General features: G+C 38.6%; 1 protein-coding gene and 1 long non-coding RNA gene across 3 annotated transcripts in view; one reads left to right on the top strand and one right to left on the bottom strand.

The window, feature by feature from the left end:
* LOC148641188 (uncharacterized) overlaps nucleotides 1-23,866 on the top strand; it is a 108,195-nt gene that overhangs the window by 72,462 nt on the left and 11,867 nt on the right. Inside the window, exon 1 of one of the 2 annotated variants that reach the window (XR_015930390.1) lies at nucleotides 22,020-22,192. The exons of the other annotated variant lie outside the window; for it this stretch is intronic. This is a non-coding gene — a long non-coding RNA (uncharacterized LOC148641188). Of the gene's footprint in view, nucleotides 1-22,019; nucleotides 22,193-23,866 lie in introns of those variants that run through there. 2 annotated transcript variants of the gene reach the window in all.
* Nucleotides 3,904-23,864, bottom strand: barx2 (BARX homeobox 2). Its single transcript, XM_088619949.1, has 4 exons — nucleotides 23,264-23,864; nucleotides 10,327-10,645; nucleotides 6,776-6,860; nucleotides 3,904-6,452 (listed from the first exon to the last, which is right to left on the bottom strand). The coding sequence occupies exons 1-4, from the start codon at nucleotides 23,448-23,450 to the stop codon at nucleotides 6,171-6,173; spliced, it is 873 nt and encodes a 290-aa protein (XP_088476075.1). The 5' UTR covers nucleotides 23,451-23,864; the 3' UTR covers nucleotides 3,904-6,170.

The raw sequence follows: 23,866 nt of genomic DNA on the forward strand, positions 1-23,866 counted from the left end.
GCAGAAACATTCAGGAGTATGGTATTTTAAAGTGGAGTTGTCTTTTTCTTTTATATGCATTAACAACACACACTTTGTTGACTTGTATCCCAAAAATAAGCAAATAAAACAATCACAGATCAGCTTTAAAATCTTATTAAATACACTTTCAGTAGTAACAGGCCCTGTCTCAGAGATATTAATGCTTTTTCCAAGAACAATTGTATTTAATGAAGATGAAAAACACTTTGTCACAAATAACTCACGAGACTTGTAGGTCCAATTAATATTTAAGGTGGCATGAAAGACCCAATCAATCTGAAATTCGTCTGGAACCCCAAGACAACTTTTGGCAAACTGTTAGGCTTAAAAAGTCTCCCTTCGCCACCACAAAAAGCAAAACATGTTTTGACTCTAAACACAAAGCAGGACTCAACAATCCTTAAACCGCTTCTAAAACCAATTGCGTTAGACTGACAAAATAAAAGCATGGTTCTGAAAACGACATGACGATGTATGATTAACAGTTTGTTTTGCATTCTTTCACTGGCAAAATGGCATTTTTTTGGTTAGAACCTGAATTTATAGATAGTACCATACAGTACATTTGAACTATCAAAAAACATCAAAAATCATCTATCACTGATCTAATATCAAGCAGTTTGTTGCCAGTTTTGCTGTTACAGAGGACAGTATGTGTCATAGATTCACCACTTCAGTGTAAAATGTAGGTTAGAGGCCAGCTGAGACTTATTTTGAAGGAGTACCTTTTGAAACACTGGGAAACAAAATAAGGCCCGCTGTTCTCTCATGAAATCAGAACAGACAGGACTTGCATGTTGCCAACTCTTTTTATCTATAAGCCAAAACTCTGTCAGTTACATTTTATTAGTAATAATTGTGGAAATTATGCATTGGAACAGAAACTTGGTAAAATGTCATTCTACATGCCTATGTTGAACACTCTACAGAACTAAAATCTATCACTGTAAAAAAGAGCACAACAAATTACAATTTTTATGGTGTCTGTCCAGTTGTGCTTTGTTTAAACTGCTGTGATCTAAATACAACCGTAAATGAGTTATTATTAACCTTTTAATAAAACATTATAAATGTGACCAAGCATTTTTCCATGCAGGCTGTGATATTTTTCCCATGTTGTGGCTACCACCTGCCTGAGAGACAGCTGATGAGGCGCACAGTTCTCTTCCAGAGTGCACTTCCTTCTGCTACTTAGTGAGGAGTGTAGGACGGTTTGATGGAATTTTGCTGCTGGCAGAACATGAGCTTGTTACTGCAGCCTTTTCAGATAACTCCCTAAAACAGGGAGCAGTTGGTATAAATGTCCTCACGGCCCATTTGTTATCCTGAGAGCCAACAGAGGACTTCTGTTATTTGTAAAATGTATACAGTGATCTTTTAGGAAGGCAGTCCTTTCTCTGCAGGTAGATTATTGAAATGAGCTGAAGTGAAAATAGGAAACATAATTGCTGTAAGAAGTAATTAGTTTTTTTTTTTAAGATTGCATATAATTTTACAATGAGAAATTAAACTGACAGTAACTAACCTGAAAAAAGGAGTACAGAAAGATCAGTATTACAGAAAGTAAGATTTTTGTCTGTTTGACCTTCTTTATGCCACACACGAACTTCTAAAACGATGTGATGTGTATATTATATATACTGATTATGACATTGGTAATCTTCAATCTGTGACACCTACTGTAAGGGCAATTTCCTGTGGGGGCCTCAGGAAATCTGATTTGATAATACACTGGTATTGTCACACAGCCTAGACAATAAAATCAACCTTTGAGACATGTCAAAAGTCATTGTTGGGCAGGCAGATTAGCATCTTGTAAAGGTACAATTCTGAATCTGATGTCTGCATCTCTGTCTCAGGTGTGGTGTGGTGCCCTTCTAGAGGTGGACCTGAGCAACAGTGTTTCTCTAAGATTTTACAGTTAGGTGACTGACAGTGCCTATGTTAGATCTCATCTGAAAAGGTCTATTCCTTTCCATTTTTTTGGTGTAAAATATTTATGAAACTAGTTTCTTGTCCTGGATCCTTGTAATTTCTCCTTTAGAGATGGTTTAATATACAGTACCAAGATCCCCAAACAGGCATGCATACAAGGGGATTCTTCCACAAGCATAAAACATTAATCTTTTTTTAAAATCATATAACTGTAATAATAAGTTACAGTTTTAATACTGAATTTGCTAATAGGTTCCTAATATAGAAGCTTAAACAACAGAGCCATTGCCTACCTGACAGCTGTACTGCTTGGTAACTCCATATAGAATATGTTTGTTTTATCTTGATATGTAGTTTATATTGCTTTACTATCAGAACAATGATTTTTTTATAAATTCTCTGTAACACTTATTACCTGAACAGATCTAGGCTGACAGGTGTAGGCATGCAATAGTTGTCATTCTGAGAAAATTGACTTTATTTTGGGCCCAAAATGAGCTCCTGACCTGAGAATGAACTTCAGCCTTAGAAAATTACAGGTTTCCCAACAAGACTGCAGCTTTTACTGCAGGCTATTTCTGTAACCCTTCCTTGCCTCATATAAAAACAACGATTACTAAGTAGAAGGCAGCGTGTGCTTGCTGTAACCTGCAGTTATACAGCAAAGTAGCATATATGCCAGTTCTCAGCATCTGCAACTAAAGGCTGGCAGCTCAGATTTGAAGGTAGAAAATGTTCTCTGCAGTAGTGCTTTTGTCCAGTGACCTGAAGTATTACATTGATCCAAAAAGTATTTCTTGAAAAGCTGATTAGCCACAATCACCGGGTTACTACAGTGAGTGAACATAATAAAGAACAAAACTTCAAAACAACTTGTAAATGCTGAGGTGCTCTGACTGATCTAATTAAAAAGGTCCTTCTCCTCTATTGGAGGAGGTTAACACCAAAACTGAGGGTCACCTCAGCTTTGGAACTGAGGATAGCTGACGCCAAGCTGCGAGAGGCTGTGACAGCACAGTTTGATGCACATATCGGAAAAGCCTCATTTATCAGTAAGAAGGAAATCTGCCCCATGGGCTGGCACGTTATCGATACCTTACATAGAAGGGTCCAACACACTACAAGTGTTGATTTTAATGGTTGTACAGTATGTGACAGTGGCTGCTGTGTTTGATTCCTGTTTAGTTTTCATAGGTTTGGATACACTGCCAGATGCTATTCATCACGGCTGTATGATATTTCACTGTCCTGGCAGTTAAGCAGAGCAACAATTTGGAGTTTTCATGTCAGTGTGCAGTGATTTGTATCCCTTCAGAAATGTGCATTTGGGACTTCATCGTTTCCCATTGAAACACATATTTCTTGCTCCACCTCTCCTTCACTTATTTAGGATCATATCAGCAAAGTGTCCTGAGTGGAGGGGGTAACTTTCTAAATGAGCTCTGCTTCTCACAAATTCAGGACATTACCTGTGGGTGACAGCACTGGACCCATCCCTTTCCTTTTCCTTTCCCCAGGGCTCAATTTGCCTGCTCTAAACAGCTCTGCTCATTTGTTCTCATTGAAAACAATGGTGGTATAACTTCAAAGATTAAGCAGGTGCCTTGTGGCTAGTCTTGCAGTCACTTAACTTAAGAAATAGTTGTCTGTTCATCCCAATGACTTAATATGTGTGGTGTACTTAAAAGATAATGTGAGAAATAATAGCAATGATAAGAAAAATATTACTTCTTAACTTTTTAAATTAAAAACTAGAGAGCGCACCTGATTGCTTGTTCCTTTAATTCTGTTCAAACCTTATAAATATGTGGATGATAACTCATAAAAACTATTTGACCTGTTATACTGCAGTGTCTGAGTCCCATATTAATATAATTAATTAATCAAATATTTGGCAAATGTGATATATTTGTTATTTTATACATGTTTTAAATAGGACAAAGTGAAAACATTTATGTGTTTTTATTAAATGGTTTTAAATACTCAGTCACGCATATACAGTAGAAATTACAGTGATACCATGAAGAACACATTAACACATTCTCAGCAAACATTTTTGTCTTTCTAAAATAAGTCATTAGCTTTCCCAACAAGCTTATTATTTACATCAGAAAAATATTATACGTTTTTATATGAGACAAAAATAGATTTTTCTGTTCTTTACAAAAAAACAAAAATTGCAAATGAAAACATATTCCAAATGGGAAAAGCTGCTGACATGCAGTTCGGGTCACTTTCATGTTTGGGAGTTTGTACAGTAGGTTGTCAGTCAGCTCTGGTTGAAGCGCTAGTGCCACAACCTTAGGAGTGAAATCATTTTTTAACCTTCAGAAGTTTGGCAGTTTCCATAGCTTGATGGCTGGCTGGGAGCATTTTTCTTATTTCTGAGCTTCTGACAGCTTAAGAAGCTTTAACTGAGGCAATAAAACCCTTATGCTTTCATTGTTAAAACAGTTTTGAAAACAATCACAAAAAGATTAACCATAAAAGCCTCTTGTTAAGTATCAAAATTAGATATTTCAGGTAACTGGTATAACATTTTAATGTTTGTTTTTCCTAACTTATCTTACACAATTACTTTACCATACACTTTATTACATATATGATATTTGTTTATGCTTGTCCCGTGCATGGTACAGGTCTAAATGTTGGAAAATGTATGACACGTCTTTCAGAGGTGGTTCAGTTTTACTGTGGGTTGGAGGATCAGGTGATGGTTCGGGTAAGTCAGTGATGAACTGCTTTAGGCCATTAAGTTGCAACGAAAACTTGTAGACAGGTTTGAGTATCTGGCCTTTCAATACCAGGGTTGGACACTCCTGGTAATTTCATGTTTTTTTCACCATCCTGTATTACAGTAAGTTTTCCTTAGAAACATCTCTCTGGGGCATATCATGATATTCAGTGTAGTAAACTGGAGCCATTTAAAACCTTAAGAAACTACAGAAAGCATTGTGAAACCTTGGCTGAAGTGCAGTATGAACATATGATAATGAACAAGCTAGAAAGAAAAAAACGTTTCTGCTGTTGAGCCTTCTTCAGGTGTTTTACCTGACCTGACACCAAAACAGTGTTTATTCTTTCTTCTTTTCAGCGTGAAAATAAGCCACGTTTGTTCCTTTGTAGCTCTTACAAACGGGAAGGTATGAAAGACACATTTGATTCAAACAGCGTGATCATTTCTGCACACTAAGCAGTGTACATGTGTACATCTAAGTCGCTGATTTCCAATGAATATGTCCCACTAACAGTAGAATTCTTGAACAAACTAGACAGATCTTTGTGGAATCACCTAACTTTTGTTCTTAAAGACTACAAATCATCTTTACCAAAAGAAATATAATCTTAAAACCAATACCTTAACAGGACAAACATATCACTATTGTCACTTTGTGTTTGGATTTTGAACAAAGGCACGTTTTAAAGTACAATGTTAATTTCTGTTCTCTTGACGTTGTTTTATCTACATAGAAGATCTCAAAACCCATCATTCCAGTCTAGCCTGTAGCCAGAGGCATATCTAGGTACATATAAGCCATTAAAACACTTTCAAATATTGTAAATCTTCCCATATTGAATATAATACTTTGCATTATTCACTTTACAGGAAAGTAATTCTTTGCTCGTTATTGTTATCAGTTCAATTTTTCTTTTCATCTGAATAAATACATCTTGAATAGCGTTGTATTTTTTAATGTGAAGAAAATATACAAACGCCAACAGTTTAGCCTTTGCAGGCCAGACAAACCTGATCTGGGAATTGGCCTTTCCCAGTAAAAATAGTTTGTCTGAAGATTAGGGAGTAGCAGTGCTATTTTATGCACAATAAAACACTGATCTCTGAGGCGGAACTTAATGGAATTACCCACAGGGCTCTGCTGGCAGAGGCAAAATATACAGCACTTGGTGGACATTCTGTAGACTTGATGTTAGCAGAGATTTGTCATATGTAAAAAACTAAAACAGAGTTCTGTTTCCATAAGGTGCGGGGAGACATTAATTACAACAGCTGGAAGATTCTCAGAAGTGCTCTGCTGCAGTCGCTTCCCCCAGTCATTGCTGTACTTTCCAGTTTGGCCTTTATCAAACCTTAGTGAGCACAGAGGCGTGAGGAGCAGTAGTCGAGTCACGGTGTCCGTTGTGCCGCAGTGTTTCCGAGACACTAAGTGCTTGTGTGATTTAGAGTCTTTCCTCAGAACTGGGGGTTGGCTGTTTTAGCTTGACGATGGCTTCTCTAACTGCTGCTGCAGAGGAGCCTGCTCTCGCGTCGGGGGCTCCGGCTCTGGGAGGCCGCTGGTGTCGGCAGCAGATGCGCTGTGATCCTGCAGCTGGGAAGCTGGCACCTCCGTTTGGCCCGATGCTGCCTTCATTGCCTGCTGTTCCTCTGCCTGCCGTGCCAGTCTCTCCTCAGCCTCGATCTCCTCCGTCGTGGGGATGGAGTTCTTCTTAGGGCGGCCTTTAGGTTTCGTGGGGGCTTCCTGGCCTCCTTTGAGCACCTTGAAGGATAATGATGGGGTTGTGGTGGATTAGAATTTGTAAAAATAAAATGAATCTAGACAGCACTTGTAAAATAGGCTCTAAGGCTCTTTATGCAATAACTAGAGGCTCCAGAACCTGTTTCTCAGGATGTACATTACTTTACGACATAAAAACTTTTTGCAGCAAAAATAACATTAATTTCTCAATTTTGTTTTCATGTTTTCATTATGCTCTGTGACAATGACGCAGTAGAAAGTCGACATGCATGTTCCCCTGTGTCTGTGGTATTGATGACCCCCTTCCCTTTGTCTTCTGGGCCACCGTGGCATAACAGCCTTACCATCTTCTTCCACTTCATGCGGCGGTTCTGGTACCAGGTCTTGACCTGCAGTTGCGTCAGCCCCAGGGACTGAGCCAAGTCCAGCCTGGTGGGAAACAAATGAACTGATCACACTTTTTATAATCTTGTGTTTCTTGTGCTACCTCCACATCAGCAGCTCATCTTTATCATTTCTCTGCTACTATTCCCAGGCTAGTCCTTAGAATGACCCTGCTAGTACAAGTGCTGGCATGCTACTGTACATTGGCTCAGACCACTCAACAAAATAATAAAACATACAAAATACGGACAAGAATATGGATAAAATAACATGAAAAATGATTTTATAATTCATTTAAGTAAGTCTGTTCTTGTTTTATTCAAACAGAGACCTGATTCTTATCTTGAGAGCTGTCAAAGTAACTGTAGTATACAAAGCAGTCTGCATGAGTATGCCTTTGTGTAGTCGGAATGTCATATCTATTGAGAACAGGGAGGATGTCAGATTCTGTGATCACATTTGCGCAGGTTGTAAATTTGAATTTTGGCTTTTTATTGGCAGAGGAATGAACAGACAAACACTGACCCAGGGGAGTCCTTGCCTTCACATCTGCAGATAATAAAATAAGTAAATCAAAGCTCCCATCGCTAAACATTCGATGGAGCCCAGAACACTTCCAGAACACATGCATGCATCCATGACTAATTAAAATATCAGTTTGCCAGCAATATAATACCCTGCAGCTATGCCCAGTTCCCAGGAACAGAGAGCGTAGCTGAGATTGGAATACTGAACGAGGACAAGAAAGGGCATAAAAAATAATCGAAGGCTTTCTTTTATTTATTTATAATAGCTTAATTCAGCACTCTTTTGTGTTTTTTTAGCATTCTAATTAAAAGATTTTCCACCTTTGCCCTAGAGTACTGTGATCTTTCTTTTATTTTAACTGCAGTGAAATATCTTCAGGAAATGAGGAGATTACCACTCGACCTTCACCAGTCCCTCCTTTTCTGTTTCAGTCAGTCAATCAAAATCTTCTGCCCTGAGAGTTTATCTCCTTTAATGAAATCCCCCGGAGAGGTAGCGATTGCTGCTGTGGCCAGTATAACATAGTCATGTTGGATGACCCTTAAAGCACTTAATATAGATCATTGCAAAAGGTATGCACTGGGTTAGAAACTACCAGGTTAAAATTAAAAGCTCTGGCACTCCAAATGTCTGTTATCAATCCTATTTCTGTGTTCACTGTGAACTCTTAAGAGATGACAAAAGTACATGAAATGTGGAAGCAAGCACTTACTTTAGTACTTAATAGTAACAAATGGGTAAGACTGCACTGCCTTACAGCCAATTATCATCATTAATTTTCTCTGTAGGGAAACACTGCTGGCCACATGAGCAACAGAAAAGATAAATTATTCTAGCTGACCTCACTTGAAGCACTTTGTCAGGTTTAAGGGTTCATTCTATGCAGTGTATTGTGTAGTGCACGTACTGTGAATACTTGGATGATGGTGGTATTGAATAATAATTTCATTGTTATGTTTGGAAGATTATTATTGTTATTTTAATTCACTGTTGTCATAATAGTGAGTCAGAGCTTCAGACTGTGCGATGGCATTTTCTTCCTGAGAATACTTGTGTACTTTAAAATAGGGGTGCATCCATCCTTTTGTAATTGATGCTGGACATCAACATTCAGAATTTTGCAATGAATATTTTTCGCGAGTTCAAAATGTAATAATCTCATTACACCAGAGTCTGATTTGGACATGATATCTGGCTTTGTCTCCCCGAGCTTATTGTCACAATCTCACCCATTGTGTTGCCCACGCCATTATCTCACTTGAGAAGCATGCCCCTTCATTGGCTTGCCGAAGCCCAAACAAACAAGGAGTGGAGAGAGGCTAAGACAGAGAGGTGTGCTTTGTCATATTGGGACTATGTGAAATTTTCCAGGAGTAACATACACCTGCAACTCGTTGCCATGAAAACTAAGTCAACAAATACATTCCCATTTTCCGAGTCAAAATTCACCTCAGACAAGGACTCCCAAAGCTTACAAGGCAGGTGGAAACTTGACACAAACGCTGCTCTTTACAGTCTTTATCGAAACTGTTGTGTTTCAGTTTTCCAAAGTGAGACTACCCTCCCCTGACTCTCTAATATTGATAGTGATGATACTGGAATAACCACAGCCCTGTGACTGAGCCCCGACAATAAACCATGCTCATCACTGTACCCCCATGAGCATTTTAAGTGCACGTGATCTCTCACACACATCACATACACCCATACAGGGCACACTTAAACTTGCACATACTGTACACACACACATATCAACCATGCACACATTAATTTGAATGTACAGTGCATTCATATCATACACGTTCACACTCACCAGTGCACATACACTCACACACGTGCACACACACAGTATGGCCAGTTATCAGATACTAGCTTTGTTGTTGAGAAAATCCATTTGGGTTTCCCTGGAAAATTTTTATTTTGTTTATTGACCAAATTTAAATAAGTAAATTAAACGTATCTTAGTGTAAATATTGAGGTACATTTGGTATGCATTCAAAACACCACATGTGCTCAAAGGCAAGTGAAAAATATGACATGGTCATGAACTCAATACATTTTATTTTCCATTTTGTAAGATAATGGCAGGCAATGTAACTCATAATTCGTATATTTTTCCCTCCCGTTTTTAACTGTAGGGTAGGTTGAAAAAAAAAGTTCTTGCTTTCAAAACCCAAGAGGGATTTTAATTAAACTTTGTCTCAGAACAGTGTGATTGCTTGAAATGTTTCCAGTAAATGGTTATAGTGAACCACACATTAAATCTAAGAAAAGCATTAATCACTCTAACTACAATGTAAGTATGACTTTAAAATGAGATCATAACTACATTAATAAAGTAGCTATGAACTCCAAACACTGAATCAAGACTGTGTGATCTTATAAGAAATGAAAAAAAAAGCGACACTGATGAAACACTTTGTTTATGTCTCATTTTCCCAGGCTGTTCTGTGTAAGACTCAATAATCCTTGACAGTTAATAATAAGTCTAAATAAAAAAGCATGAAAATCAGCTTATTCATGAGTGAGATCTCAATGGTGCAGGGGCTTTTTATGAAAGTTTTAAGTCTTTTCAGAAAAAAAAGTACCAAGAATTTGATTTTCAGTATTTTTTCACTGCAGTAAAGTTAAGGAATGTTTTCAGGAACAGACTGGAAAACATGTAAGTGTTGAAGGCAGGCTGTGCTGAGAAAACCTTCCTCACAGTGTTTTTCTTTACCCACCCTCACAATTCAGAGTTCCCAATTCTTAATCAGTCTAGCTCACCAAGACTACACTTACACTTGCATGGTAGGGAACAGAGATGACGACTGGACACACATTCTCTCAATTTCTCTCTAGAGGCACCAGGCTGTCCACCTCGGGCAGCTACAGTTGCAGCTCTGATTGGCTGATCAAGAGACCCCGCACTCACACACGGCTCTTCTGTAATCGTCCAGGTGCTATTCTGTACCACGGATAAAAAGTGGCACCGCTCGCTTACCTGTCTGGAGTGGACAAGTACTTCTGCCTCTGGAATTTCTTCTCCAGCCCCATGAGCTGCAGCTCGGTGAAGATGGTGCGGCTGCGACGCGGCTTCTTCAGCCGGGGGGCGCTCTGCTCCGTCTCGGACTCGCTGCTGATGCTCACGGGGGTCTCGCTGGCGGGGGGCTCGGGGCGGGAGCTGGAGAGGCCGTTCGGCGACGGGGAGAGCAGGGGCAGCGGGACCCGGGTCTGGGGAGAGGGCTGGGGCAGGTGGGGGAGGCTGGGGGGCTGGCGTGTGATGACGGAGAGCAGGGGGTAGGCACGGAGAGACGAGGGGCCTGTAAGCACAACACAAGGCCAGCTGTACATTCACTGTCGTCTGCACAAGCCATCACATGAAGCACATGGGTGCTGTTCAGCAACATGTAGGACTGCGTGAATGTTGATCTGGTGCTTAATGTTTTGGAACTACTCCCATGGACTAAGCACACAAGCAAAACAGCAGCAACACCATGCCATGTTATGTGTTATGTAAAAATCAACACTTCCATTCCACTAAACATAGTTCACTTTCGTAAACCTGTAACTCATTATTGCCAGTTTGCCTTCTTACTATGTAAATTGTGTGGTAAGCACAGAGAGCAGCACAGTACCTTTGAGAAAAGTTCAGAGTTTAGCAAATTTCGCTGAGACTTGTATAGAAATGAATCAATGTGCTTCAATTTCGAATGTGTTTATAATTAATAAACAAATTTCACCATGTTGATAAAATTCTGTTTCATTTTACTCTTGTGAAATGACATTATAATGATGTATTTTAGGCATGTATTATTAGGAAGGGAATTATGAACGTGAGCTCAGATGTAAGATAGAAAAAAAAACAATCAGGTAAAATGCTACTAAAATTGATCTTTATTGCAGTGTTTTTCTTTTGAAAATGAGGCCATTTGAGAATTCCTCAGTGTGATTTTGATTCTTGTTTACCTCAGATGTGTCTTTTATGGTTTATACAAAATGCCAATTCTGATTCAGCCACCTTCAATCTTTATGTTAGGCTCAAAGTTAGAATTTAAAATCTAGCCTTTTACTTTAATCATTTTTTCTTTTTAACACACAAGTATTGGAAAAGTTGTTTTGGACAACTTTTGTGGATCAAGTGATATGTTGGGGCAGTAGTTTTTCATTATTTTCCATGGAAATACAGGCAGGTAGAATCCAGGTGTTAAGGGAGTTACTCGCAGCATGTCTTACATTGTGAAGTCAGTTAAATGTTTTTTTTTCATGCTTGTAGATATATGACTCATCTGTGTACTTAGATCTGGAGTGCTCATAGTAAAGACTATAAATCTGACTGGTAGGGTTTAAAAAATATATGTTTTTCTTGTTTTCAAAGTTTTCGCAGACGGCAGTGAGACGCCATAGTCAATAAAAAGCTGCAGTTGTCTCAGGGAGGCATTTGAAGAGGCCAAGAATGATTCCCTTGGTGTAAATTAAGTCTCGGTGATGGGCAGAGTGGCCTTCATGTGTAATTAAAAATGACATATATGTACTTAGTTTTTCTACACTAGAGTGAGCAGAAAAGTGCACAGACAGGCATGCCAACTCACTGCTGTATGATACAAGGTGCAACTTTTGATCAGTCAATTCTGTGTCCAAGACAGTTTTGCCTTTACGCCTTGATGTGTCATTTACTGTTTCAAGCATGACTACAGATGAAAGCAGCATGGTCTGTTGTTCTTCATTTGTGCTGGTAGGTTGGTTGGGTGCTACCACTTTCAAGAAAAACATCCAAGAAACAGACATGTTTTAAACATTGCAACCCCAGGGGTGATGGATGAATACTCCCAGTCCCTGCCAGTTACACGATTATAGGATGGAAATATATCAAAGGCAAACCTGCCTCAATGGAGAGAAAATGTCTTGTAATAAAATTAAATGTGCACTTGAAGAACCAGCACATTTTAATTCATAGGCTGTAACTTTCTTTAAAATGGAAAACAAAAGTCTCCTCATTACGAATAACTTTATCTATGGTAGCTTAACTTGCAATTCCATTGATGGTACAGAAGGATGTCAACTCAGAAGCAGAAATCTGTCTCTTAGGACACCCATGGGACAGTTAGAATTGTGCAATCTTTTCTCTTAATGTGGGCAGTAATTATTTTAATGTGTTGTATGATATAATGTGGCATGGTATGTTTAATTCGTGCTTGCATAATTTGAAAACTACTAGTGTAGTTTTGTTTTTCCATTACATTCTGCGAATTTAAGTAATTGAGTGACATATTTCTAATACTCAGATATTATACCTATGTTAAAAAATATATAGTTTGTAAAACATGCTTTCTAAAGTGCATTAACTTTGAAAGAAGCGTATTTGTGGTACAGTATATGCTCTTGTCACATTTGTTGTAAATGTGTATGTCACTGTCATGACAATGTGTTACCACCTTGTAGCCTGATTTTGTCAAACCTCAGAAGCTAAGCAAGCTTGGCCCTGATCAGTACATGGATGGGAGATCTTGAAGGAAAATCAGGTTGCTGCTAATGTTGGTGTTAGTGGACCTGTAGGTAGCACAAGCCCAAAATTGAATACCGAATTAGAAGGTATGCTGTAGGAGGTACTATCCTTTGCATGAGACATGAAACCGAGGTTTTGACTGATTGGTCATTAAAAACATTATGGCATTATTCCTAAGAATAGGGCAGTTATCTCTGGTGTCATGGCTAAATTTCACTGTGGCCTTGCACAATCTGGACTACTTAAAATCCCTACTTAATTCAGCTGGTAAAGTGATTTTTTTACTTCTGTACTTGAACCACTCTGTAGTGGGCCCTCTGGGCCTATGTGATAACTGCCATGCTTCACCAGATAGGTGCTGGATGAACAGTCCGCTCTTTAAGTGGTTAGGATCCTTTGGGAAGAAAACCGCTATAGGAATGACAAACAATTATTATTTATTACTTTTTATTCTAATCACTTTTAAAATATGTCTTCCCCACTATAAATAAATCTTCCTTTCGTTGAAAGAAAACACAAACAGCAGTCTGGTACTTCAGGTGATGAGAGATTAATAAATTATTTACGGAAGGTAATCAGTTGCTGTAATCTCATAATTCACCATGTGTAAGGTGCCGAGGGGTAAACGTGCAGATGACTCAGTGTGTGCTGTAGCCCGTACCCTCCCTGCTCTCTCGCTCCCAGCGACAGCACTGTGGTTGTCTGGAGCATGACATCATTGGCATTGGTTATCTCATCATCCAATATTCCACCTCGGAGAATCATTAGGAGCTGCAAGTCTCAACATACATCTCTTTCTCACTGTGCACAACGCGATGTAAGTCAGAAGGAATCTGAGCGCCGGCAGCCTGCCTTGATCAGTGTAATTCCATTGCTTTTAATTAATTTTCGTTACAAAGCAGGAAGTTTGGTTAAGGTTCCTAATAACCAGTAGCTATGGATAAAACACAGTGGTAACAGAAGGTGAGTTATTTTTCCCCACATATTAAAATCTATGTTGTAGAAAGCTATGAAACATACACATGGCGTTTGCATCATGCACATGAAAAATATAAATTAAATTATTCATTGGATTTTGAAAGATAAAACTAGTCAGTAACTGTGATACTAAGATCATCGTGCACTAAAATCTTGACTGTCACATCTAATAAAAAGTTATGTTTTTATCGAAATGGCCTTAAATGTAGTTGATCAAATTAGTCATTCTTTCAAAGGGTAACAAACTTGATAAAAATGTTCCAATATATCATCAGTTTTTTATGCTATTTTAATTTCCCTGCCAAACAGATACAGTTCTACTGCAGCTCAGTAGGAGCGTCAGTCAGCTTTTTTGTCTGTGTGTATCACATTAGCTGAAACCCATCCCAGTGTGCTTTACGGAATTCTTTGCACCTCCCCTGATTTTCCAGCACTGTAAAAACTCTGTTTTTACATGTCGACTCCATCACTTGCTTCTGAAGTTCATAAATCAGGTGTTTGTGTCATATTGAAAAGACATTGTTGCCTGTCAGCAAGTGTCAAACTGCAGTTTTGAAGAGCCAGGCAGTCTGTCAGTTGGGTGTCATTGGGGGATTTTAAAGCAATGCATGCTGTTTGGCACATGATTAGGGGTCAAATTCTAAGAGCAAGTTTATTTGGCTCTGTTTTCAAGATGTTCCAGAACTCTAATAGTGTTCACAGGTTTTCTTTTTACCATTTGCGAAGAGAAACAGTTAAGGATAACATATTGAGTCCTTAAACATGGTGCTGTGCAAATATCCTTACCAGGATACTTGCGTTATACCTAAGACTAGGATGCACAGTAATTTTCAGACAAACATGTAACATGACCCAAAAATGAAGTGGCAAGTTACAGTATCAACTTCCTTCCTGTGTAGCCAGTACTACAGAAAACTAAAGCTTTAAATATTTTCTGTGTTCCATTTTTTATTGGCAATGAAAATACACTACCAATGTACTGTAAATGAGATATATCAGGCCTCACACTAGACCTGTATATCCTGTTCCTATCCCCAGTCATCATGTGACTGCAGGCTCTTTGGTACTAGAGAGTAAGAGGAAATCTGCAAAGTGTCAGCCTGTCCCTGATGGGGATCCTGATTGTGGAATCATTGAGGAAGCCTGGCTTTTATATACAGAACTGTTCTTCCAGAATGACCATATTATAAAGCATAGAAGTGTCGTGATAAATCACATGTAAAGACTGCGCTATTTCTGGACCACGTCCATGGTCACTATGACACGTGAACAAAAGAAAAGTTTACAAATGACAGAAGTGTTTTTTTTGGGTTTGCTCATCTGGGTGATGGTAGTTTATCAGTCCAGGTATTCGGTGAATGTTGTTGAAGGATCCCAAATTGTCAGGCTACATCAGTGTGTGGTTAAGCAGTTCGTAAAGGTGAAAAGCAGCACTTTTACATCAAGCACAAGCTAAAGGTGAAGCTGTGTGTAATTTAAGTATCATTTGCCTGCTTTGTTTATTTAGATATTCTTATCATAAATATTTTAGCCTAAACTATAGTACATAAAAATATCCTTAATAAAAATACATAAAATATCCTAATATTATTTTTACTATAAGGTTATTACTTTCTGTAAAGCAAGGAAATGGGTAAACACCATAATTCTATTGCTATGATGAAAGTGATTACCCTTTCAGCATGATATATATGTAATAGTCTCTAACTTTGGACAGAGAGGCCTGTCTCTGATCTGATTTAGTGTCGGGGTCTGGCTGTGTTTCGCTGCTGTTGGTGTCAGCCCTTCCCCTGGTAAAGGATTATACTGCAGGTTCTGCGAGAGGGACAGGTATCTGCGCTTTCCCCCCGGAGCCCTCCCCTGTAGCAATGAAATCCATTGAATCGACCTCTGCTCAGCAGCCTCACTTTCCTATTTGCACATTTTTCATCGCGCTGTCATGTCAGATCACTCCAGCGCTGATGTTATCTCCCTACCTTTTTCCAGAAATGCCACTAAAAGCTTTGCCCTGGGTTTTGATGACGGATGACTTGCCAAATGAAATATTATCTTCCTGTGTTCCACCATTCATTTATCTCCTGCCTTGTGCTGATCCACTGGGGTCCTAGTTTTTCCCATTATCACTTTAAATCAGTAAGTGACTTTCAGAAGAAGCCAGGGCTGAATTGTAACTCGTTTTTTTTTTTTTTTTGCTTCTGTTTTGTGGTACTTTGCTTATTAACTGGCATTAAGTGAAGCTACAAATGTATGTTCTGGAAATGGACCAAAATATAAAACAACTTAAAATAATTACATCTGGTTAGTTACACCATGTAAATTAATCTTTTCATTAACCAGCTGGAACCATGCAGTTAACGCTAATAACAAAGCTAACTTAAAAGAAACATTCTGTCTTGCCCAGTAAAATCCTAAGGCCTTGAGTTCTGTGTGGTTTTGCCAAATACTTCAGTTTATTTTTGTAATAATACGCAACAATTCTGAGTTATTTAATTATACAAAATGAGCCAGAATCTTGCAGTGATGTGTAAACAAGGCAAAATAATGTCCTAGTTTAGAAGATTTTTTTTCTCTGCATATGACATGGATTAAAATCCCCTAAATGAAATGAGCAAGTTTTAAGTGTTACATTATGAGTATGTGACTGAGGATGAAAGAATTAACAGAGAAGAGGGAAAGTGTATGAAGTGGTGACAGAGGCTGACATACAGTAAGTGGGAACGAAGACGATTGAGTTGGCCAAGGAAGGAGCTGTTATATTCTGTTAAACCTTTTGCTTTTTAGAAGTTTTCCTAAACTTTTTTGGGTTTTGCCCATTTATTAATGGATCCCCACATTACCTGTACTGCAAGGATGCAATCCCCCCTTCTGGAGCTCACTTCTTAACAGCACTGTCTGGCAGTGACACCTGCTGGAGGCTGTGCTCATTACACCTCTCCTGAGCCTGAGACTGCACATGCTTCTCTGAACACAAGAAGTGGAGTTAGGGCTCATGGCCTTTAGAAAGGGAGGTCCTCTGAGCCTGCCAGAGTCTAAACTGGGAATACAAGCCACCAAAGTTTATGAATATACAGTGTCTCACACCCTCTCCCCGGCTTCAAAGAAATGATGGACACTGTGTCCAGAATCTTGAAATGTTACTCTATCCACATGGTGCAGGGCTGCCAAAAACTCTTACAGTGCCCTCAAGCACACGGTGAGGCCTGAAGCAATGATACCAGAGTATTGGTAAATGTATTTTTATCTCCCAGCACGCCTCTCTGTGATCAAAGGTAAAGTACCAGTCTCACTGCTGTTAGATTACTTTCAGTTCTACTCCCTTTACAAACGATGAATCTTCCCGTCATTCATGTTAGTTTTGCTGCAAATTGCTGTGGTTGTACACCTAACAGTGTAGAAACGTTTCAGACATTTTCCCATGTTTAATCTTTTCCTTTTCTCTGACAGCTTGTTACATGTTTCATAAAGGCATAGAAATGTTAACCTCTAATCGAGAACAATTAATGTCAGTGTGAAAATATTTCCGTTTCAAAATTTTAAAATGACAAAAGTTTGTGATCAGTAGAAAATGTTAAATGAATAGCAAAAATGTGTGGAATATTTTATATGCAAATATTGAAAGCTTCATTACTTTGAATCAAGTGTTTTTACTACCACAGTGACTTTAAAGTACAAAAACAATTGTAGTAACACTGATAATAGTAATAGTAGCAGTAACGATAAGAGAAAAATACTGCTTAACACCAGACTGTGAAATTCCTTTCCTACAAAAAAAGAAAGATGTAACCACACACCTTCCATAAAATAAGTAACTGAGAACTTGGTCTTCTTTAAGTTAATATTTTATAAACCATTTTCCTTTGGAAAGGTGAGGCTCCTTTCCCTTGAAATGTTAGTTCTAAAATTAATATCAGTCAGGATGCCATTTCAGAGATAGGATCTCAAACAGGTTTTAGTAAGGCTGTAATAAAAATGCATTATTTAAACCCTTTCTGATTGTTTCTAGATGGTTGAATTAAAAATGCCTTTTTAAAATGCTCGGTACCAAATGTATCTCTCAACACCTAGGAAAGTACAGTAAACAGATTTACACATTTTATTTGTAATTCTTGTAAGTGTGACCCATGCATGCTATCATTTAAGCTGTTCACTATAACAAAGGGTTAACAGTTGGGAATATGTACAGTAGCTAGGAATCTACTGTAGTTTTAGGTATAATTTAAAACTATAAGATCAAGACATTAGTCTGGAGGATTATAATAAAGTTCTCTCTCCCTTAGGTTTGCTGCTTGTTCCCATGACCTTCTGTTGTACTTATATGTCCTTTAGATTGGCAGTTAACGATAGTTTCAGAATTTAAAAAGTAACTATTTATATGAGTGTGTTTTAAGTACTACTATATGTACTTAAACTTGCATATGAATAGTTCCGTTTATGTGAATAAAACAGATAAATATTGAACAAAATTATTCTTATATATCCAGTTATTTTCCAGTGTTTTGTTTTGTTACTGCAAACAACATTTTGAATTTGAGGTTGTTCCTAATTTTATAAAGTGGCTTTAATGGGTAAGCACTTTGTAGAATCAGTTAATAATGCGACACGGTGTATGTACAACTAGAGTAATACTTGGTAATTAGGTTTAAAATACACAATTTTTAAAATAACTGAAAACTGGTGCATTGGTTATACCAAAATGCCTTTAAAATATTCAGTTTGAGTTAAATTCATCTATTAATAATACCGGGTTAGTCAAAACATTGTCGACAAGTATAAATGCCAGTTATTTTACTAAAGTTTTGTTTTCTTCTCCACGGATGGCGAAGGATTGTAAGGTAACTGTTAGAAACTTTGAAATGTATGCCTTTGTTTGAAACCTTTTTTGTCACAGTAACCCATGCAATTAATTTGTAATAACTGTCAAAGTTGTCGACAGCATTTTGACTAACCCTGTATTTGATTATTTTAGCTGGATTTTGCTCCAGCAATGTTAAAGTACAGTACAGTTGATTAGACCAGATATACAGTATGACAGCTGGGGTTCCATGCCCTCGGCACAGGGGAAGACGGCTGGGGGAGACCCACAGAGCAGCGCTGTGCTCTCAGTGCAGATGTGAAGAAGGAGAGGGCGGGCCTCTCTGTCCAGAACTGCCAGGGAGTGAGATTCATCTACGCACTCGTGTGTGTGTTGTGTGCCACACTGTCAGATGCTTTAGTTGAAAAATACACTGTGACAGTGAGACACAAAGTTTTATTGTTCACTTTGTTGTCTACTTTAGATTTGTCAATGAAAGTGGAAAAAATGAATTCATGAATTACATTTCATCTTTCTTCATCCCCTTTTAAGCATAAAAAAGGGTTAATTAAATTTCTTTTGAAACCAAATCACAGAAATGTTTTTTTTCTGTTTGTTTTCTGTTGGGGAGAGGGGGCAGAGTGGAGTCACTCAGATTTAATATCATTTGTGTTTTTGTTTTCCTGTCATTAGTATTGTTTTCTGACATCTACTGAATGAGTCTGGGGGGGGGGGGGGACAAAAGTGTTTGGAGGTTATATTTAGGATATGAGGACTATTTGCTAAAAATAAATGGTTCCAAATGAGATAATTGAACTATTTTTACAACAAAGTTCCTCCTTTTATTTTAAGGACAAAAACAATTCCATGTTAATTGATGCCCTATTCCCCTTTGCTGAGCCACACTTTTTAGCTCTTGGGGTTAAACTGTCACCTGAAACCGACACATTGAATTAAAGGCTTAAATCGCTAACTACTGTATTATCATTACAATAGTATTTTTATATTGCGGAAAGCTTGCTGCATGTTGTGTGTGAATTTTTGTAGCCGTCCCAGGAAGCAATAGATGAACTATGAGGGGAAAAACAGAAAACGTGGTGATATTAAAGCAGCAGAAAGAGTGTTACTTTCTGGCATCACCATATAATTCAGGAACCATTTCTCAGCTCTGTCAAAACAAGCTGGAGACAAGGGACAGTCCAGGCCAAGACGAGCCAGTCTTCCTCATGCCAGTCAGCACCGCCCACATACTGTATTGCCTGCTGATTTCCTTGGGGGAATTAATTTCTGTCATTGAACAATTTTTTTTTTTTAATCTGTAAAAATATGAAATGTCCTTCATTATAAGGAACGCTAATAAATGTACTGCATGTAAAATGATTGCATTTGTCTCAGTTTAAAATCTAAGATTCTCAGCATTACAGAGAAAAATAACAACTTTGTGGCATTTGCCAGAGCCTTCATCCCAAAAGGCAATTAAGTTCATCTTTTTCAGTAGACATTGACTTAACCAGTGTTAAAGTGGGGACATTTTGTTTCTAACAGGAGTGGCGTTAACAGGAGCAGTGCTGGTTTCAGGTCAGCCTCATCAATAAAGTAAAACATGACCTAAGAGTCAAGAGAATATATTCAGTACAATTGTAATTTTTTTCTGATACAACAAAATACGTATGTGCTCCCCTTCCCCAGTGATAGTTATTTTACTTGGTTTTTGTTACTTTGTTTTGTCCATCCAAATGAAAGTCAAGTAAATTGCTGCCATTCAATTACTAATGTTCTCGTAGCACGACGTGTTGCTTCATGTGTTCAGAACACTTTTTATCTGTATGCCAATGTGTTAAACAGAGCATGTTTGGAAGATTTGGGCTGGTGTGATTTTGAAAACAAACTATATTGTTTCCCGCACCTGTAGCCTCTCAGTACGCGGCTACATCCTACAGTAGCTGTTTCATATTGCATGTAAGCACTGAGAATGTGTAGCGTCCCTGCATCGCTGTTTAGGATCCACACTACTGTACCTACTGTATGTGAACTTACAGTTTCCTTTTTTTATGGGGGCAAGACTGGTGTTCCACTTGTGTTACTGTGCTTACCTTTATTCAGTTATATTGGATTATTTCAATTGTAGTCTTTTCTAAATACACTCATCGTAAAATACAGTAAACACTGCACGTCTCCCTGGATAACAGCCGAGCAAATGCATACAAAATACAACAATCATGTTCTACATAGCTGAACAAATTACAAATGCATGCTATTTCATGGAAACATCTTATTTGCGGCTGATTTGCAATAGCATCTCTGTCCAAATGATATCATGTCATGTCATCCGCCAAATCACTTTATACCATACATTGTCGCGGGAAGCTGGAGCCTACCTGGCAAGCAACGAGCGCAAGTCATTGTACACCCTGGACAGGACGCCAGTCCATCGCAGGGCCAGTGCAAGCCAGTCACACATGGGGACAGTTGGGAGGGCACGGTAAAGGCCGAGGGGGGAAATTAGCCTGGACACCGGGATAACTCCCTACTCTTATCGAGAATGACCACCGAGAGTCAGGACCCCGGTTTAACGTCTCATCCGAAAGACGGCTGTCCAAATTATATCTCAGATTATTTAACAAATTATTATTTGACTAATAGTAACAGGGCAGATTGACCTATTCAGTCATCATGCCTCCGTATAGTAAATTGTACACAAAAGAGCAGAAATACGGCTTTAAGAACATTAACCCTTCCTTTCCCTCTCCATCCAGGTACAGTGTTATGTTGACACCTCTAGCTGTAGAATTTCAAGACACATTAACATGACCTCAAGTGTGAAATTCAGAGTGAAAATCAGTCCTAATTAAGTCCTAAAGAGTGAAGAAACATATAATATTGGAAAGTACACAAAAAAACAGGCAAAACCAGTAATTACATATGTTTCAGTGCTGGCCAGAAATAGAAGATCTCTAAATTCTGCATCAGCTCTTAAATATTGGTGCCAGTAAAGCACATTAAAAATGTGCTTTTAAACTCGCTGTGTACTCTTCATTATACCAGTGTTTACTGCAAAGTGTCTCGAGGTGATACATCGTAAAAGGCACTATTATTATTATTATTATTATTATTATTATTATTATTATTATTATTATTATTATCGTTGTTGTTGTTGTTATTGCGCTACAAAGTACCTTCATTCCCTATGTTCTACTTAATGAGAAATTCTGCATTTCCTTCCAGAAGTGATGTCTGGGTTTGTAAGTTATTTTATCGGCATTTAACCGCAGCTTCGAAATCTTATCTGTTGTCAAAAGTGAAAGCGGCGCTCAGTGTTTTTCTTCTGAAGCCGTTTAAAATCAGTGATCAGAGACACTGCATTTAACTGACCGATTTTCAGCAATTTTGTGTACTGTATATTGAAAAGGTGACATTGTATTGGAAATGTTTGGAACGACTTGCGCTGCTGATAAATCAATAGGCCTGGTGTTCTCCGGATAGCGCTATTGGCATTTCTTGACAAGTAACAGGTTTAACTAGAATGTACGAAAGAGAAACATTGAGCAATCAGCAATCATTTGGAATAATTTAGAAAATGTACAGCGAGATCCTGTAAGTATGACAGGTTGCCTTCCTGTGCTTTAGGCTCTTTGTTCTATATTTTCATCAGACAGTAAAGATGCCACATTAAAAGTTGTGTTTCGGCAAATACGGAAATTTCGGAAACTTAGTTTTCAATGGCGTTGAGAACTAAAGTAAACGCAGACAGTGCCGTCGCAGTTATTGGCTGCTCTTATTTTTAACGTTAATATACAAGTTGGCTCATTTCTGTCGATTTTGTTGACATTGATCGTTTCGTCCGCCTGTTATCTTCGGATTTTCGTAACTACGGGTGGTTATTATTGTTAGGAATAATTTCTTATGTTCTTTTGTTGTTCTGATGTTCATGGTGCTAACAAGTGTAAACGTCCTTTCACTAAAGTCATTGTATTTCTGCGCAAGCGACGGTCCGCACAAACTGAAAATACACAACTTTACATCTGAAAACCGTGTATTTGTATGAAATTAATAAGCAATATATTTATAGAAGAACAATACAAGGAAACATATTTCTCAGCATTACATAATGTTTCATACATCGGTTTTCTGCAACAAGTGGGCGAGACCTGCCTACCGTTCTGGATGCATCGGTAAATACGATAGTTGAAGTTACTGTATAAAGCAGGCGTCTCTGTGAATACCACACCATGTGCTCTCCTTTTCCCCCCTTTAACTGTCAGTGGTCCTGAGTTACCAGTTCAAATCTTCATATATTTACTACTTTGTTTTTTTTTAAAAAAAGTCCATCTTAAGTTGAAAGATCTTAATCGATGCATGAACACGTAAGAGTATCAATAATGGAAAATTAACTGAATACATGAGAGTTATATATATATATTATCTCATGGTAGAAATAATAATGTCCCGAGTAGGTCCTTCGAGAATGGTATCGTTTTCAGAATACAATGCCAACCAGCAATGCCATTAAGACAACACACACTGCAGCTGCTGCTGAGCTCGCAGTGCCAGTGCGGAAACCACCAGAACGGGACAAAACAGAAAATCGGTGTCACACCAGCGGGTCTCTGCCCTGCTGTCCCTCAATTAAAAGACAATTTATTAAAACAGAAAAGTCCGACTTACCCGTGCACGAATGCAGAGGCTTGGGTCTGACAATGAGAGAGGGGCACATGGAGTACAGGGAAAGTTTTTCGAAGTAATCGCAAGTCTCTTTGGAGAGAATCTCGTCAATCATGAAGGTCTTGTAGCGCCGCCTGGCTGCTTTGAGCTGTCCGGGAGACGAGAGTCTTAACTCGGCTTGGCAGTGCATGATCGCCCGCTGTACAGGACCGGTGCTCTCCTCACAGAATGTTATTGGAAAAAAAACTGAACAAGTAGATCTGAAATTAACATGTACGGAAAACTGAAAGAAAACAAAATCAGACGTGTGCGTTAAAAGCGGTTTCCAATAATCGTTTCTGTGTTGGTAGTATTCTTCGGAGACACTGCTTGCTCCTTGGTGTCTCAACGTGTTCAGCGCGTACCGCAAGTAGTTATTAATGAACTGAGCACCAAGTGCCCCGGAGCCTCTGCTATATAAACGACCCGCTGATATACATCTCCAGTTCCATCTCAGGACACTGCAGCTGTCAATCAGAGAGCCTCCCTCGCTCGTGCGCGTGTTGCTAGGGGAATCGGCCTGACGCCGGCCGAGCGCTCCCCTTCCTACCAAATAAAGTGAAGTTC

Source organism: Lepisosteus platostomus, chromosome 25 (assembly GCF_059453375.1).
Source record: "Lepisosteus platostomus isolate fLepPlt1 chromosome 25, fLepPlt1.hap1, whole genome shotgun sequence".
Lineage (NCBI taxonomy): Eukaryota > Metazoa > Chordata > Actinopteri > Semionotiformes > Lepisosteidae > Lepisosteus > Lepisosteus platostomus.